Source organism: Lissotriton vulgaris, chromosome 5 (assembly GCF_964263255.1).
Source record: "Lissotriton vulgaris chromosome 5, aLisVul1.2, whole genome shotgun sequence".
NCBI lineage: Eukaryota > Metazoa > Chordata > Amphibia > Caudata > Salamandridae > Lissotriton > Lissotriton vulgaris.
This window is the reverse complement of record NC_141693.1, coordinates 1632968593-1632987468: the sequence shown is the minus strand read 5'-3', so window position 1 is coordinate 1632987468 and position 18876 is coordinate 1632968593. Positions and strand designations below refer to the sequence as shown.

The following is an 18876-nucleotide window of genomic DNA, read 5'->3' as shown; positions in this document are numbered from 1 at the left end:
AACCAACACCTAACCTGGATAGGCTGGGTGGGCAGATTGGTAAAAGCTCCAGGAAAATCCATCAGCATTTCTGTGGCTCAATTTGGCTTTGTGCTCCACTACAAAATCTAACCCCTGAAAAGAAATAGATCATCTCAACAACTTGGAATCTCTCCCTTCATAGCCATCAACAACTTCAATGGTTTATGTTGTTTGTACCACAAACGTAGTTCCAAACAAGTTATGGTGAACTTACGTAAGGCCCACAGTGTGGCAAAGAACTCCTACCCCACAGCCGTATTTTCTCTGAATGGGTAGTAACCACCTACTAATAAAGGCTACCTGACGCAGTCTGTCATCTAGTTAAGCTAACACCGCTCTAACTCCCCTGTCCGAGGCATCCATCTGTACAATGAACGGCTGACTGTAGTCATGTGCTTTCACTATAGGTGCAATGCATAGTGCTTTCTTCACGTCCTTGAATGCTTTCCAACACTCCCCAGTCCATATCACTTTCCTTGGATGCTTCTTAGAGGTCGAACCAGTCAATGGGGAAACTATACTTCCATAGTTTGCCACAAAGTTCCTGAAACACCTGGCAAGTCTTAAAAAAGGCTCTCATCTCAGTCTGGGTAGTAAGCACCTTTCATTCCATCAAAGACTGAATCTCAGCATCCAACATGCGAATCTTCCAATCCCCCACCTAATGTCCAAGGAAGACTACAGAAGACTACATCACCTGAGAAATTGATGGTCAGTTTTGCTTCCTTTATCCTAGCCAAAACCTGTTCTAGGTGTTTCAGGTTGTCTTGCCTTGAATTACTGAACACCGCAATGCCATCCAGGTAGGCCACACAGAACTTCTCCAGCCTTGCGGGAACTTGGTTGACTATGTGCCAAAAAGTGGAAGGAGCATTCTTCAACCCGAAGAGGATCAACTTGAACTGATATAGCCCCCCCGGCATAGAAAATGCTGTCTTCTCCTTGGCATCTGGTGCTATCACAACCAGTGCTAACGCTGACTGGTTGGATCCAAGATGTTCAAGTACTTTGCAGAATGTAACTGATCCACATGCTCATCCGCTCTTGGAAAAGTATAGGTTCCCTTAGTTGGGGCTCGGTAGCTCATGCAGAACCACAAGTCAGTAGACCCTTGCTTTGGTACTAACACCACAGGACAATACCATGGAATACGAGATTGCTCAACATTTTGAAACTTCCGCCTAAATGTATCCCTGAACCCTGTCAGGCATTCTGAAGATCCTTTGTCTATATCATGCAAAAAGACAGATGTCAATCCTGGAGCCAGCTAGAAGAGGCTAGCAAACCCTCTGAACACCCTTCTGCACTCTCTCTGCTGCACAGGAGTCAACTCGTGGCTCTGGGGTTAGCTGAAACCCTTCCACAGTGCCACCCCTCATGTCTCTGTGCAGCAACTCAGGAAGAGGCCCACTGTCTTCCTCTACTTCCTCTTTCATGACCATCCCATGACATTCACTGTGTATTCTCTCCAGAGGTAAGGTTTCAGCCTGGTCACATGACGTACTCTCTTGGGTTCCCTTGTGGCACCTGTGTCTACCAAGTAGTGAACCAAGTAGTGAACCTCATAATCCTTCTGAACTACCTTTTATGTCCCACACCATTTGTCCTACAAAGCCATGGGACAAATAAGCTTTAGCACCAACACCTCCTGACCTTCCTGATACCCCGGCAGCGTAGCTTTCTGGATCTTACCACATCTTCATCAGTGCTTGGCCAACCAGTAGGTTTTGCTTTGCCTGAATTCATGTATTGCTCCATCAACTTCCTCAGGCAAATCACATAATGCACCGCATCCTTCTGTGGAGGCTCTGAGGTTTCTTCTCAACCTTCTCTAAGGTGAGTAGATCCCGCACCTGATGTCAATACAGAATAACAGATGAACTGAACCCAACCCCATTCCGCAGATTCACTCGGTAGTCAAACAAGAGACACAGCAGGAGAAGATCCTACTTCCTCCGGCGGTTTTCTGGCAGAGTTCCAATCATACTCTTCAGTGTCTTGTCAGACTGCTACACCAAACCGTTGGTTTGTGGGTGGTAAATCGTGAAGAAGTGGTATGTCAAGCCAGCTTGCTCCCATATCTCGCTCATGTAAGATTAGATGAAGTTGGTTCCTTGGTCAGGAATTACCGTCCATAGAAAAGATCCCCGGGAGAGCATCTACTGCCACCTGGGAAGTCCTGCTCCTCAGCAGTACAGTTTCTGGGTAACTGGTGGTATACTCCATCACAATCAACATGTACTTGTTGTCTGACTGTGAGGGTGCGTCGAAAGGACCAACTATGTTGATTCCTACCCTCTCAAATGGAACACCTACAACTGGTAGAGACACCAACTGTGCTTTTATCCTCTCTCCTGTCTTACCACTCATCTGGCACGTGGGACCAGTTCTATAGAACCACTCTGTGACTCTGCGCATCTCTGGCCAGTAGAACAGAGGTCTAACCTATTCTGGGTTTTGCTAAGGCCCAAGTGCCCTGCCAATGGCTCTTTTTGGTCCAGTGGTAATAGGAACTTCCTGTGTACTAGTGGAACCACAAGTGTCCTGCTAGCTCCTGGCTTAGGATTCACCAACACACTATAAAGTAGGCCATCTTTCCAGGCAATATAGTGCTTCCAAACTATTTGTTTGATGACGTGTTCCCAGGCTGCCTTCAGAAGTCCATCAAGTGTGGGGCACGCTTCCCGTGTCTTGCGAAAATCTTCCAGAGTAGGCCCTACAGCAGGTATCAAACCCAGGACCCGGTCAGCTTCTGGAGCCTCATCCTACTTTCCCTTTGTAACAAAAGCTCCTTTGCCTTTGGAACAGAAACAATGACCTCCAGGTCCACTGCATTTCTGGAGCCTATTCTTTCCTGCAAAGTACTTTGTCCTGGTCCCTTCAAGTCAGGCATGATCCCAATCTCACTATGAGACTGATGTGCAGCCTGTGCTCTGGTTAACACAGCTGACGTCGTATAAGCCATAAAGGCACCAAGCCTGGGGCAATCAAATCTTTGTCCAAGAGACATTCAGCACCTTGTTTTTCCCTTACCCTGACATGAACCATGGCTGCATTGTCATTACACTCAATATCAGCCCTGGAAAGCAGATACTCTATGCCCTCTTCACTAGCTATCAAAACGGAATCCTTGGTACCAGGGAGCATTCCTCAGGATAAAGGTAATTCCTCTGAACCATGGTGCAGAAGGCTCTAGTATCCCTCAGGGCAGACATTTCCCCCTCTTTGATGTTAACTACCTGCAAAAACTTTGTTGTGTTAGGATGAGTCTGCTTCATAGCATCTGGGTCCATTTGAGGCCCTATCTCAGGTATCCATAGCTGCTAGGTTGAGCACAACTGGGCCCTCTCAGGTTCTTTCACCCACATGCTTGCTAACGTGAGTGTTGCTGAGTTTAGATTTTTTGCCCGACAATCATTCTTGCAGTGTCCCACCTGGTGGCTCATGATTGTTCTTCCCGACACCCTGTCACCATTCCCATTTTGTGTGAGCCCTCCTCAGGTCCATGTGAATTACCCTGGCCCTTAACCTTTTGGAACAAGTCTGTGGAGAGTTCCTCTCCCCCTTTGGCTTTACAATCCTGCTGTTGCAGTCCCTTCTGAACCCTGTTAGCTAGCTATTTGTCAGCCAATCCCTGCAAGCTTCTCAGGATCCCTCTTGGTCAGATCTGACAGGGATTGCCTAAGTTGGGTAGGTCAATTTTGCACAAGTTGCTCCATCTCCATCAGCTGGATAAAGGACTGAAAGTCCCTGGTCTTCATCTCACTCCCCACATATTCCATTCACTCTATACTCAATGATTCCAGGTCTCAAGCGGAATACAATCCACTCTTTTGCAGTCCCAGAACCTCTGAAGGTACTGAGATGGCTTTAGCCCAAACCTTCTCATCAGTGCCTTCTTTATTCGTTCCTAGTCCATCTGGTCTGATACAGGCAACATTCCAACCTCTTCCAGTGGCTTGCTTTTCAATAAGGCAGCTGCCTTAGACACCTTATTCGAGGTCTGCGCCTTACAAGTGACCTCAAGGCTCACAAACCATTCCAAGATGTCCTGATCTTCCACATACACATGCACAAGTTCTCTTGGAACCTTGGTCATAACCTGTCCTGAAATGCATGTAGAGTAATTTATCCCTTTGTTGTAATGCGGAAGCTAACAATACTTTGTTGCGGAAAATCAATAAAAATGATTTAGAAAAAAAATAGAGTAATTTATCCCAGATAGTGTTGTCTCTGCTGGCACCCTAAGTGTCTCCCAACGGCAATCCATTCGCTCTCTAGCTGTATTTCCCTTTACTTCTGCCACTGTCTCCTTTTCTCCTCCTTTGCTCTTTGTTTCTATGCTCTCTCGCAATTTCTCTTCCCGGGCCCATTCTGTGTTTTTCCTACCTCTTTTCCTTTTGTTCCTGGTGAGCTAGTCTTAGCTGCTTCCCCTCAAACTCTCTGGCTTTCTCCTCTTACACAGCATTAGCCTTCTGGAAAACCAACTGCAAGTTCAGTGTCTCTGCTAGACTCAACCCACCCACGGATTTTACTCCAGGAAGTGGTGGTGACCGTGAAATCCATAGAAACTCAGTGTGAGTGTCTTGAGGAAACTGGAAAATGTATTAGGGGACACACTTTGTGTGTCTCTGAGATATATCTGTCATAAAGGGACCCTAGAGCCGAAGCCATAGAGCTCTCATCCTGGGTTCCTCCCCCGTTTCCCTCCCCAGAGTCAACTATAGCCTTTTCCCTTTCGCCCAGTGTCTCAAACTGGTCTCTAATGGGAATCCTCAATCCTCTGTCTGTACATACATCCTTAATCTGGTTTATGTACATGGTGCTGACGTCTGTTCCCAACCTTGTGTTTACCTTTGTCTATGTATGCTGACATTGTGGATAAAAAGTGGACTTATTGTACTACTGGCATGAATTGGAAATAACCAGTGTCAATCAATGAATCAATCAGTTAATCAATTCTTAATTGTATAGTGCGGCTAATCACCTGGGAGGTTATCAAGGCGCTGAGAGTGGTGCTGGAGGGGGGCTATTAGACCTGGCATCTATGGCATGTTTCCCTTGTCTTTTTGCTTTCTGACCTCCTGGGTTTGACTCTGTTTTTGCTGGTTTAGTGTCTTTGCGCACTTTATTACTGCTGTTCAGTGTTAAAGTGCAAGTGCTCCTATTGTAAATTATATTATGGATTAGTGTTTCCATTATTGGCATATTTGATTTACTGGTAAGTCCCTAGTAAAGTGCACTGAGAGTGCCTGGACCAGTAAATCAAATGCTGCGAGTGTGCTTGCAGCACTGATTGTGTCACCCACACAAGCAGCCTTTCAAATGGTTCTCAGACCTGCCACTGAAGTGTCTGCACCCAGTTTTTACTGCCATGTCGACTTGGCAAGTACACCCACTTGGCAAGCCCTATCCTTCACTTTCCAAGTTACTCCTATGGGCAGGGTGCAGTGTATGTGAAAGGAGGGACATGTTGTGGTCTGTGTAACATGTCCTGATAGTGAACTACAGTGTAATTCGTTTTTCACTGTTGAAAGGCCATCTGTCACCTAGGATAGAATGGGGAATACTCTGTAACATTTTACGAGTATATTTGCCCATTAGGACGAGATGGAACAATGGAGTTTAGTATGGCTGTACTCAGAATGTAAAAATACATCTTTTGGTAAACATGATTTTATGTTCTGAGTTTGAAAATATCACTTTTAGACAAGTAGGTATTTTCTTGCTTAGCCATCCTGTGTGACTTTGCTGGGTTGTGGATTGACTGTCTGGCTTTGGAGTGACAGGGTCTGGGGATGGCATTCTCTTCAGAAAACGTCTGGGGGGTCGAGGTGTGTCCTGCCTTTCATGGATGAGTTGGGCTGGGCTGAATAGACCTCGGCAGCATTTAGAGTAGTGGGAGGAGATTTCTTTGCACCTGAATGGGCCTGGTCTGCCTTAGACAACGCTGTCTCCACCTCCTGCCAAGAAGCTGGGCCATAGAGGACCATACGGGTTTGAACTGAGTACAGACATTCCCTGCTCAAGAGAACAAAGAGAAATGCAGTATAAATATTGGGGCGGTTGTAGAACTAGGCCACAGATCTACTTTACACAACTCATTGACTTATCATGGTGGGATTTATTACTGAGATATTGATCAGCAGATTGTTCCTCCCATAGTGGGTACACTCACTTTGCAAAAGAAACGTGTACTGCCCTGAGCTGCATGACTAAATACAGCAGATTATCACCTCCCTCTTGGCCTAGTTTGTAAACCTGCCAACTTGTTAGAGAGAAAAACCTATCAGCTAAATTCCAAATTAAACTGGCGGTAAAGAAGAAAATAATATTGCTTCTGAATTCAGCACTTGAGGTGAAGATTAATCCAAGTACTTGTTCAATAATAATGTTCTCCTAGTGACACATAGGGGCCCATTAGGATGTAGGGCGGTGGCGATCCGCCCTACATCCTAGCCCGCCTGCCACCCATTTCCCCTCGCCATATTAGTATGGCGGAGGGTAACGCGGCGAACGGGAAGACCGGTTTAATATGGTGGCCGTGTCTGGTATACATATCAGGATGCCGGCTGGAGCAGCCTTTCCACAAAGGCATGCGGTTTTCATGGTTGAGGGCCCATTGCGGACCCCCAGGAAGTTTGAGGGTGGCACATGGGGGGTACCTGTGGTACCCCCTGCATGTGCATGCACAGCATGGCAGGCAACACGCAGTGCCTGCAACGTTGTGCATGCATATGCACTACTTGCATTTTTGGCATTGCGGCGGCGGTTCTCTCTGCCCTCACCAGGAATCACTGCCTCAAATCAAGCACTGTGCACATTGCTTTGCCTTGGTACGTTACTCTAATGGCCATGATTCAGGCATTAACCCAGTGTGATGAATTAGCATCTAATTAAATATGCATGAACAAGATACATACACATTAGTTTGTGAAAAGTATGTTTTAATGTTATTTTGTTTGATTTTCTTTTTGTTTAGGGCCTATTGTTGTGAAACCAGAAACTGTACAACTGGATGAAGAAAATATAGAGCCAAAGGTTATAAATCTCATGGACTCAAGGGAGAATAAAAGGACTGAAGTTCATGCTGCTCCATTTGTCACTGTGAAAACTGAGGATCCACCAAGGGTTGCAATAGGTGGAAATTCACCAGTCAAAGCTGAGGGTGAAGATGGTATGGACAGTTCTACCAATACGTCTTTGACTGTGAAGTCTGAGATTATTCCTGTAAGTGAAGAAGCCAACGAACCATCTATCATCATTTTTGAGGACTCAGATGAGGAAGACAGGATGGACAGGGGAAAGCTCCATCCGATGCCAGATTGTGCCAAAGCGAGAGAAATACCTGGACAAAGTTTGGCAAGTAAGTAAAGTTTCTCGACATTAGAAGATGGATTTGTTTGTATGCTAGGATGAGATATGAATCTTTTTCTGCTGAGTGTGGTCCAACGCTTTAGTTGAGTGTGGTTTAAAGTCTGCATCCCATCTTAGCTGGTACAAAACACTACCTATTTCTGTAGAGCAACTAGCAGTAATAGTGAGGTAAACCCAACTATGCTATGATGAAGTTATCTGTGCCAAAATAATCAGCAAAACCTTAATCCTTTAAGCAGTGTATGGTTCTAAATAATCTCCAAGATAGCATCTTCTCTGGCTCTCAAAAGTATTCCAAAGGTTTCCCTCAATAAGAAGCCACAAGGAAACCCAAACCTACCCAATAATTATTGACCGAAACAAATCTTTTGTGGCTTGGCAAAACAATAGGAAATGGCAATTTTAGAACAGCTTAGCATCATAATGGAAAATATTAAACTCTACAATCTTTCAATCAGCATTCCCCTATGGGTGCAGCTCAAATATTGCCACCTCTAGAGTACGAGTTAAAATACACTGCAAACTGGGTAAAGGTGAAGCCTATCTCCCCATCCTTCTGGACCTTTGATGACCATTAGTACAGTTGAACTGATTGACCTTATTTGATCACGGAGGGATTCTCCTAATTCTGGAATCTCATATGAACTACAAGGGCAGGGTTCTGAGCTGATGCACCTTATTTCTCATCAACTGTAAACAACATGGTAAAATGATGAACTGCTCCTCACACCCTATTTTTGTTCTCGTTGGCATTCCAATGGGTTCCATCCAAGCTCCCATACAGTTTGTTAGAAATGGGTGTCTCTAGTTGGCAATGGCTGTGCCAATGTCCAAATAGGAACCCTTCTTCCTAAGTCTGGGCAAGTGGGCTACCCCCTTTGCTAACCCCTGCTCAACCCTGTGGTAATGTAGCACGAGCAGTTAGACCTATCTCAGAGGCAGTGTGTGAAGCATTTATGACCATGCACAATAAGGCATTAACAACACCACAAAAGGACACAACTCAAGTAGGTATAGAAAAATAGTATCTTTGTCTAAAGTTTAACTCAAGACTCTCAAAGCGTTTTAACAAGCTACCATGCACGTAAGTCAGTAGGGACGTAAAACTGCAACAACATGTTCACCAGAACGTGGCACTGACTGAGTTCAGGGCCAGGGCCTACGCGACCCGTTGCGAACTAGCTACCTGCCGTTGGAAGCGGACTCAGCACGTAGCTTCTCGAAGAAGCGGAGGCGGTGACAGGCAGACTCCCAGCGACCACAAGTCTTGGCTGCAGTAGTCCGCAGCGTGCACCCACAATGATTCGGGCACTCAGGGACAGACGGGCTCTCAGCGGCAGCAGCACGCGGCTGCAGCGGCCCGGGCTGGTGATGGCAATGATGTTTGTCGTGCAGCTCCCTGGTGGGCTCACAGCGGCAGCAGCTCTCTCTTAGCTGTGGCGGCCCACGAGACGATAGCGACGCTCTGCAACAATGGTGAACAAGATGCGGCCACTCAGTAGCAACAGCTCTCTCTTAGCTGCACCAAAGGGGATGATGGATGGAGCGCTTGAGCAAATCAAACACCCCCAGTCAACTGATCTGGGTTTAATCCATCATCATTCTTTAGCTCACTCCACCACCCCAGTTCAGTCATGGCCATATGCAAATCAGTCTGACCATGTGCCTCATGGGAACAGTCCAGCCTGAAGTTACAAGCCATGTCTTCCCTGGAGCGGAAACAAGCATCCTGGGACCGGCCTGCAGGACAATTCACGATGATGCAATGTTGGTACAGGTGCGGGCAATCAGCGGCAGAAGCTCTCTTTTGGCTGCGGCGGCCCACAGGACAAATCACGATGATGCAAAGCTGGCAAAGGTGCGGGCACTCAGCGACAGCAGCTCTCTCTTAGCTGCGGCGGCCCACAGGACAAATCACAATGGTGCAAAGTTGGCAAAGGTGCGGGCACTCAGCAACAGCAGCTCTCTCCTAGCTGCAGCAGACCACAGGACAAATCACGATGATGCAACGTTGGCAAAGGTGCAGGCACTCAGCGGCAGCAGCTCTCTCTTAGCTGCGGCAGCCAACAGGACAAATCACGATGGTGCAAAGTTGGCAAAGGTGCGGGCACTCAACGGCAGCAGCTCTTTCTTAACTGCGGCGGCCCACAGGACAGATCACGATGAGGCACAGTTGACAAACGTGCGGGCACTCACCGGCAGCAGCTCTCCCTTAGCTGCGTGCAGCCCACAGGACAAAGGATGGTCTCGACCAGGCTGGCACAATGGTGGGCACTCAGCAGCTACAGCTCTCTCTTAGCTGCAGCTGCCCACACAGATTCAGCTAAGGTTCCGAAGGTTCAAATCCAGGCGGGCTCTCAGCGGCTACAGCTCTCTTAGCTTCAGCGGCCCACACAGATTCAGTGACTGTTCCGGTTCAATTGAAGGCGGGCTCTCAGCGGCGGCAACTCTCTCTTAGCTGCAGTGGCCCACACAGATTCAGCGAAGGTTCTGAGTGTTCAAATTAAGGCGGGCTCTCAGCTGCTGCAGCTCTCTCTTAGCTGCAGTGGCCCGCACGCAGAGTTAACAAGGATTACCAGTCCGCGCTCCTCACAGTAGACTCGACGGATGCCTCTCCTGCAAGTAGAATTCCTCACACAGGGATTTCGACGGCTGATGGGGTGAAGTCTAATGTCCCTGAGATTTCAGCGGGAGGCGCTCTCGGTTCAGACTCTCAGGTAGTTTCTTCGGAAAGCTTGGTGAAAGTTTCAAAGTCCTTTCCTCTGTTCACTCGGACAGAGTTTCGTCTTGTCATCCAGAAGGAACAGACTTGAACAAAGTTTCAGTGCAGCGTTTCATACCTAAAAAATCTTTGTTTTCTAAAGTCACAAATCACTCAATCCAACCAGAACCAGCTTGGTGGTGTCGGGGAGCACTTGGTTAACAAGACTACATCCTGCCCTCTCAGAATGATGGGGTCTGCTATCAAACGCCCACTGGGAGGTGAAGCCATCATTCACCTTGCCAGGCACGGTCCTGCTCAGATCAAAGAGTCACCCCTCCCCATGCGCTGAATGCTGATCTCTCTCCCCAGCCAGGTCTGACCCAGCTAGCCCTGCTGCTTCAAAAGCAGACGGCAAATACACATACTAGCAAGCCTACAGGAAAGCTTAGACAAGTAAGTACTGCATTTCCAGGAGAGGCATTTTCGAACCTGATATATATATAAAGGGTCCTTACTAAAAGGTGTAGCTCAATGTCCTGAGCTTAAACATATCAAATTTGAATTTCCTATCAAGTTCCTGGGGTCAGATAGGATTAGGGAAGGTAATCCTCAACCTGCCATTTGTGGCCTATGAGAACGGATAATTTAACAATAGTAAACAGTTACATGGAGGGTAACTCGCTATTAGAACATGCTACACAGACCTAGGCATTATGGTTATCCCAATTCATACAGTCATCTTTACACGGGGAGCTTTCGCCCTGTGGCACTGATTAGCAGTGGCACAGCACCCAGAGCATCTAAATCCAGCCAACATAAAAGATAGAAAGTGAACAGAGGAGGGGAGACCCACGCCAATGATGCCAGGTCTAACACAATTCAACTCATATTTAGATCTCCTGAGAATCTTCATGGAGACGTTTGGTGTCTTGATTCACCAGTATGCAGCCAACCCCCAAATTTACTTGAAAATCTCCTTCATCAAAGAAGTTTTTAAATTGAAAATGTGTAAAAAAAAATCTCCTGAATTAGGTGTTTCACACACATCCTCTATAACTTCGACCAAGGAGAACTCAACAATAGTGGCTTCACTTCAGACTTCCCTGCTGAACTAACATTTCTGAGCTTCTGTATTGATCAATATCTTTCCACGAAAAGACAATAACGATAATACACTATAAAGCACAAAAACTGCCCTTCTATCTATAGAGAATCAAACCCGTTCCTAAAGTTCATGTATGGCGAATCACAGTTCTCAATAGCACAGAAGAAACGATAGTAAGAGAGGATTGCGAAGGAAAGGCAAATATGCTTAAAAACAAGAAATGGTGGAGTACCGTGTATAGCTTTCATGGATTCTGTTGAATCACAATAATGAGTGAGTACTAAAAACTATGAGTGAGTACTAACCTAACCTTGATTAGAAGAATTCAGATATTCTCTCCATAACAAATAGTTTTATCACTATTGTATCACTTTCTGAATTCTGTACTCTTGCAAAACCTTTTCTAAGCTATATACATGTACACTTTCTGATTTTAAATGGTAATAACATCTTGATTGCTGTATTTTATGACTCTGTTTTATGGTTGCTTTGTGTAAATTCTTAATCTCAAACCTGTAGGCCTGAGCTGGTGATGGTGACAAGCGAAAAGCCTGATTAGAACACTGTAAACGTTATATTGGATGCCATAGGTCCCGTATGCTTATTATGAAACATTGTTACAGAGGAGGTTGGTCAAGGTTATTAATTGTGAAAAGCACATATGTTAAAGCCAGTAAGACTTTAACAGTTGGGTGTTACTACATTGCCTTACAGGCTGTATACAAGTATTATCTGACATGTATATTCCCGTAGTAGGCAAGGGTTTTGGCACTGACCCCCTACTCTACCAAACTCTGGGAGTTTTTGTTGCAAAGATTCTTGTTAGGCCCTGTTGAGTGGGATTGTATATTGTTTGCAAGCTGTATTTTCCTTCACATTTGTAGTTTAATAGCTGTGTGCACTTGAATAGGCCAGTGTTAGGTAAAGTTTCAAGTTTTCAAGTTCATTTATATCATGACTCCATTAATTAAAACCTTACTTGAAGATTTTAAGAATACATTGTTAAATAAATAACACCGAATGCAATTAGAAAAGGCTCCTGTAAAACACTTATGCAGTCCTAGAGGCGTTCATTGAAAAAGTACAAGTGCTAACTAACAACATTAATAAAGTGATGTATGGATTTTTACAACCACATTAATTAGACAGGTCACTGATGGTTTCTACATCACCGTGACCATTCTAAAGTGCTACATAAATGCAGTGGGTACCATACGACTTCTATCACATCTCTTCCCCATACATGGCAGATTGAAGTCCCTGTTTCCCAACGAGATAACACAAATATAATTAATTAAACAAGCATTGGTAAATCCATTAGGTCTGGTGATGACAATCAGCTTTTTGGCTTTTTCAATGCTTGTTTTGTTGTGTTATTTGTTTTGCAAAACCTTATTGTGGGGGGGGGGGAGGGGGGAGCTGCAGGGCCCTTATCAATCTAAAAAGAGACAATGGCTAAAAGCAAAATAATGTTTTCAGTCTCAAAAAGCACGACTTGCTATAGTGAATCTCTGGCACTTACAAGAAATACTTTGTATGCTGATGTCCTCTTTGTGAAACAGCAGAAAAATACCGTCACTCACAGTGAAGTTAGCCAGGGATTGAAGTGGGCTGACCCACTGCCGCACACTGTATGCTGCAGTGGGCGGAAGTAAAATGGGAATTGCATAAAAACTGACCAATGGATGAAGAGGGTTTGCTAAAAGTTTCTAAAAGTATATTATACTTATTATTTTAACACAGAATTATAGGTCTTAACTAACCCCAGACACAAAAACACTATTTCCAAGAAAACGACCTGGAGCTGCCACATAAAATCAATATTGAAGCATTTTCACTGCATTGCAAATCCAGGCTCTCCTTCTATTCTTTGGAATAAATATTTAACAGTATTCCAAGATTTATAGCTCCTGTCATCCTCCAACTCCTCTCGCTGTCACCCCTCACCCAACCAGGCCCCCATTACATCTCTGTCTACCCCTCCTCCGTGCCAGTCAAACTCCTAAGGTCCCCTACCACCTCCAATGCACTACCTCTCCATCTGGTATTGCAGATGCAATGCACAACCTTGGTCCTTTTGTCCAAGCTATTTTTTCTGTGTAGTCCATGTCAGGATTCCTCCCTTACTTTATATTTCCTTTCTCTCTCTCTCTCATAACTTGCTCCTCTTCCTCTTGTTTTCAGTTCCACCTCTCATCTTTCTCCCTCTTTCCATTTTTTATTGTAACAGGGGGTGCACTTGCCATCAAGCATTTTCACTTTGTCCTTTTTTCCCCATCGTGCCCTGAAATCACACAAAACTATTTTTTTAAAGTCAATGTTTATTATTTCTTTTTTGATTCATATTTATTTAAAGAATAAAACATTTGTAGTTTTGGAAAAACTGGTACACAACAAATAATGCAGTAATTAAGAGTTTCAACCGAATTTTCCGATCTTTGTCCACTCATTCACATCATTCTTTGAAAAAATGATACAAATAGATTATATAAAAACTGGAAAATACTATTTAAATTATTCAATTACTTAAAAATGGCAATAATTTTACTTTGAGAAATAAAAAAATTTTGTTTAATAATATTTTTACAGAATTGCAAAGCTGAAATTCTGTTTGAACATCACCTCAGTGCGAGATAGGAAACCCTCACTTCAAATGTTAAAATGTTGTTTATAAAAAAAACAGTACATATTTAAGGGAATGGAGGTGGCTGCGGCTAACTGAACCCTTTTTATTCACCAACCACCTCCCTACTTCCACCTTCCAACCCCTCCACCCAATCCCCTATAAAAATATAACTCTTTCTCATACAGTACAAAGGGCTCAGGCCTCTTCTTTTGCTGTTGACTTGCTCAAGGAATACCTCGGCCCCTCCAAACACCTTTAGAACCTATCCCAATCTCTGGGTACTTGGCACCAGCTATAAACACTGGCACTACACTGGGCATGAAAGGGTCAGGCCCAGAGCTTCTCGGAGTATGTGGAACCCCTGGAGCAACATTTTGGCCAAGTTTCCCTCTTATCCATGTGGGGGGCACACCAGTCTAGTGCCTATTTGTCCCCATCCAACTAGCTGTGGGGAGAGGTAGAGGATGCAGTGCTAGGGCACAGTTCGCACATTCAATGCCCTGTTGTCAACATCTAACACGCTGTGACCAGAGGAGAGGATACACTGTTGTGGCACGGTTGGCACACGCAATTCCCACTTTCCTTGGTTGAGAAGTTTATTAAGTGCAGGGGATCAATGTATAGCTTAAGAGCCACATGAGACGTGTTATTGCAGAAGGCAGGGATGTGGGCAGAGAAATTAGGCTAGCAACCCTGTATATCTGGGTGACATGTAAGGCCTCAAATTCCTGTTCGTTACAGCAAGTCAGTGCCAGGGCGTCATTTCAAGGCCCTTCTCCATGTGGAGCAATTTTAGACAGACATTCAACTTCCTGAAGAGAGTGGACGAGGCTGCATCTTTTAGTGATAGAGAGCTCCCTACAAAAAGAGGTCATAGACTGGTGGGGCAGTGTGGGGGTGATGGAAAACATCTATTCACCTAAAGGAGGGTAGTGCGTCGGCCACTCTCCCTGCAGACATGCACAAGAGTTCAAGGCCAGCAGGTGTGAACCTGGTGATCTAGTGCTTCAGAGCAGGCAGGGAGATGGCAGACTGAGGCCCCAGGGGTCTTTGCCTGCTGCCAACGCCCATGTATCTGTTGCCCAATACACCCTATCAATGAAAAGTGAAGACACAGCAAGCCATATATTTAGCTGCGCATTTCATGTATGATTCCGTCACTCTGAGTGCTATATAAACCACACAACCATATTTCCTCCATAAAGGCTTGCCCCTTCAGTATGGTACATGCATCAAATCCGGGTGGTCAAGGAGACCGGTAGCATCTGATGTTATTGCACCAAAGTGGAAGTGATATGTAGTCCCTTTCGTTTACAAATACAGCCAGGCTGTTGTTACAGTCCAACGCGATGCTCGCCACAGTGTTCCTTTGTTCGGTGGTCAGAGAGAGGGTGTGGCGTTAAGGCCGGAACTGCTGACTTTAGAAATGGGGAACCAGGTTCAAGGTTTGGCACCACTCAACATGCTGCGGTTGTGGGCAAATCAGTCAATCTCCCCAGGCCTAAAACCAAACAATGCAAAGTGTAAAAAAAAACGTAAATGAATACAAATGCTGACTCACAGCTCGGCATCCGAAGTAGAGCAGTGCTGGGCATGTTAGGGATGGTGGTCCATATAGTCCTGAGTCGGCCAAAACCGAAGTGCCAATGAAAGGCAAATTGAGCTCCACATCCCGGCATGCTTTGCAGCTATGTCAGTACGCAATGATCAGGTGGACATGTTAGATAAAGGGAAACCCTCAAGAGCCATTAGAAAGGAACTACAAGCTCTCTTTCTGTGCAAGGGCACTACTTCTGCTGAGTCGAATGATGTACTCCTGACTCCTGTTAGACGGGACCTGGAGGGTCGGCCGAGGACAGGGGGAGAGGCTTCCGGGGAGAGCCGTCTCCTAGCGATCGTACAGACAAGTAACTTCCCCCCCACAGATGGACACCACACAAAGATAAGGTTTAACGCTCTTTATAAGCAGTACTGAAGAAAAGTAGGACGGTACAAGGATATCAGGACACAAGGGTCCTCTCGATTCTAGTCTCTAGAAGGGAAAGGGGGTAGCGGGACAGTCTTGTTACCAATCTGGTAGTTGAGATAGAATTATGGGTAGCTCACAATCCTCGAGCTCGGCGTTCTAGAAGCGGCAGCGCCAGCAGGTCCTGAGAAGGTCGAAGGTAGCAACGGGCCGCGGCAGCGCCAGCAGGTCCCGACGAAGATGGTGGTTGCAAGGGGCCGCGTCAGCACCAGCAGGTCCCGACGAGAACGTAGGTTGCAAAGGGCCGCGGCAGCGCCAGCAGGTCCCGACGAGGATGAAGGTTGCAGAAAGCTGCGGCAGCGCCAGCAGGCAGGACGACAGTTCACAAGGCAGGGCTGCGGCAGCGCCAGCAGTCCGTCAAGGATGAGTTCCTCACAGTGTCTCTCGACTCCAGGATACAACTGCCTTCCTGCTCTGGAGCTGCCCCAGTTATAGGTCTGGCGCCCTTTGATGTCCGGATTCTCGTACTTGGAGGTCGGGAGGTCCGGGATGAGGGAGTCCAGACACCCAGCAGGGGGGTGGAGCCAGCGCCCGGGGAGGCTGGGGGCGATCAGCACCTGGCGGGGGAGAGCCATCGACACTCCTCTCTCCCATTGACCTGCCAAGTGGTCCGTTCACCTCCTGGGTGGATGGTGGTGCCGGGATGTCGGGGCCTGGCCAGGCCCAGGGTTGGGGTCGAGCTGAGGCCATGCGGCCTCGTGGTGCAGTGTCCAAGATGGCGGCTGGGCCCGGGCAATGGTACTGACGGTGGCCCGGGCCAGTGATACAGAGATGTTCGGGGCAGGCGTCCCGGAGGAGACGGGTTGCGGGTTGCTTCTGTGGGTAGCACCTGGAGAGCCGGTGTCCGGGCTCCGTCATGCGGGGAGGGAGCGAGCCCTGCCTGGGGCCTGTCCAACAACTCCCAATATGTAGGTGGAGCCAAAGCTCTTCTCCTGTTATGATTATCAGATTATTGTCTGGCGACAGCTGTGCTGTCACGCCAGACCATAAATAGAGTTAAAGCAATATAGTAAAAATATCCAACTATTACAATCCATGCACAAATTGCATTGCTATCAGTAAACTTGTCTGAAAAGCTGATGCCATCCAAGCATTCATCTGGAAAGTGCAAACAATTACTGACACATTAGTAAAGCGGTAAGTGAATTTTTAGAGCATCATGAGTTAGGGATAGGGAGGTTTATAGCAGCTTCTGATAACTATGGCCCTCATTTCGATAGCGATCAGTCAGACCGCAGTATCACGGTGGTCAGGAGACTGCCCTACAAGCATGCAGCCGTCCAACCACTGCATTTGGATAGGACCGCTGTGCTGGTGGCCGGAAAGTGCTCCTTTCCAAGGCGGCTTGAGCTGCTACCCAGGAAAATTGCAATTGAGAGAAGAAAGAGGAAGACCCGGTCACTCGTTTTTTTGTTCTGCTCACTTTTTATTTAGGGCAGAATCATACACTAAGGTATTTAATCCTTATGTGCAACCATTATATTTTAGAAATTTAGGAAAAGAAATTGCAATAATTTTTACAAATTCTGTGACAGTCCGAAGAATTACTTAATGTCCTGCACAAGAACACATGTATTTACAAGAACTCAAATTACACATTACTTAAAAAGACAAAAAAGAATTACACATTCATATAATTCTACACAAAAAAACATTTAAACATAAATTGCTCATTGAGGTTGAGAGTACCCTGTCCACATATTTTATGTCAGGCCACTAGAATAATTGTTTTTCTCTTTCTTTTGGCCTGATTGCGCAAGAGGCAGCTAATACAATAAGCATTCAATTTATTTATGAAAAAACACAAGAGCCTTATGCGCAGTGAAAGAACATTCGGATTTAAGACGAATGAAGGGTCATAAGCCTGTAAGCCGACGCGTTTCTGAGCCTGTCTATATACTTGTTCAGGCTCGTCTTCAGGGCTTCGGGGCTGGGTACCTTTTTACTTTTCAGTATCACTTATAAGTGTTCATCTGATCGATTTCTTTTAGGGGGACTCCTTGGGTTGTGTTTTGCAGCCAAAGCGTTTTCTAGCAGGTTGTGGATCTCCTTTTTTAAAAAGGGTGGTTGACGCTGGCGTTTTAAACGTTCAATGGGCGCGGAGCGCCTGGCTTCTCTAATTTGGGACGCCACCTCTTATTCATTGGCAGTAGTCGGCGTTGCACGGTGTTTCCGGGGGCGCCAGACGCCGAGCCTTTGTTACAGAAGGCGTTGCTCGATCTCGGATTTTTTTGCAATGGGTGCCGGTAGCGCTGTGGGTTAGTCGCTAGTCGCTAGACGCTGCTGTTTGCTTCAGAGTTCCTCGGATGAGTGAAAGGCAGGCACAACCTGCTAGAAAACGCTTTGGCTGCAAAACACAACCCAAGGAGTCCCCCTAAAAGAAATCGATCAGATGAACACTTATAAGTGATACTGAAAAGTAAAAAGGTACCCAGCCCGAAGCCCTGAAGACGAGCCTGAACAAGTATATAGACAGGCTCAGAAACGCGTCGGCTTACAGGCTTATGACCCTTCATTCGTCTTAAATCCGAATGTTCTTTCACTGCGCATAAGGCTCTTGTGTTTTTTCATAAATAAATTGAATGCTTATTGTATTAGCTGCCTCTTGCGCAATCAGGCCAAAAGAAAGAGAAAAACAATGATTCTAGTGGCCTGACATAAAATATGTGGACAGGGTACTCTCAACCTCAATGAGCAATTTATGTTTAAATGTTTTTTTGTGTAGAATTATATGAATGTGTAATTCTTTTTTGTCTTTTTAAGTAATGTGTAATTTGAGTTCTTGTAAATACATGTGTTCTTGTGCAGGACAGTAAGTAATTCTTCGGACTGTCACAGAATTTGTAAAAATTATTGCAATTTCTTTTCCTAAATTTCTAAAATATAATGGTTGCACATAAGGATTAAACACCTTAGTGTATGATTCTGCCCTAAATAAAAAGTGAGCAGAACAAAAAAACGAGTGACCGGGTCTTCCTCTTTCTTCTCTCAATTGTAACTTGTCCTACCCGGCCACA

The 18876-nt window shown here is 45.7% G+C and overlaps 1 protein-coding gene across 1 annotated transcript in view; it reads left to right on the top strand.

Annotated features, from left to right (window-relative positions):
- The window catches only part of LOC147716872 (uncharacterized), a 161415-nt gene that overhangs the window by 31563 nt on the left and 110976 nt on the right, over positions 1 to 18876 (top strand). The window contains exon 3 of the mRNA XM_086923776.1: positions 7004 to 7387. Within this exon, the coding sequence (XP_086779902.1) occupies positions 7004 to 7387 (384 nt within the window). The remainder of the gene's footprint in view (positions 1 to 7003; positions 7388 to 18876) is intronic.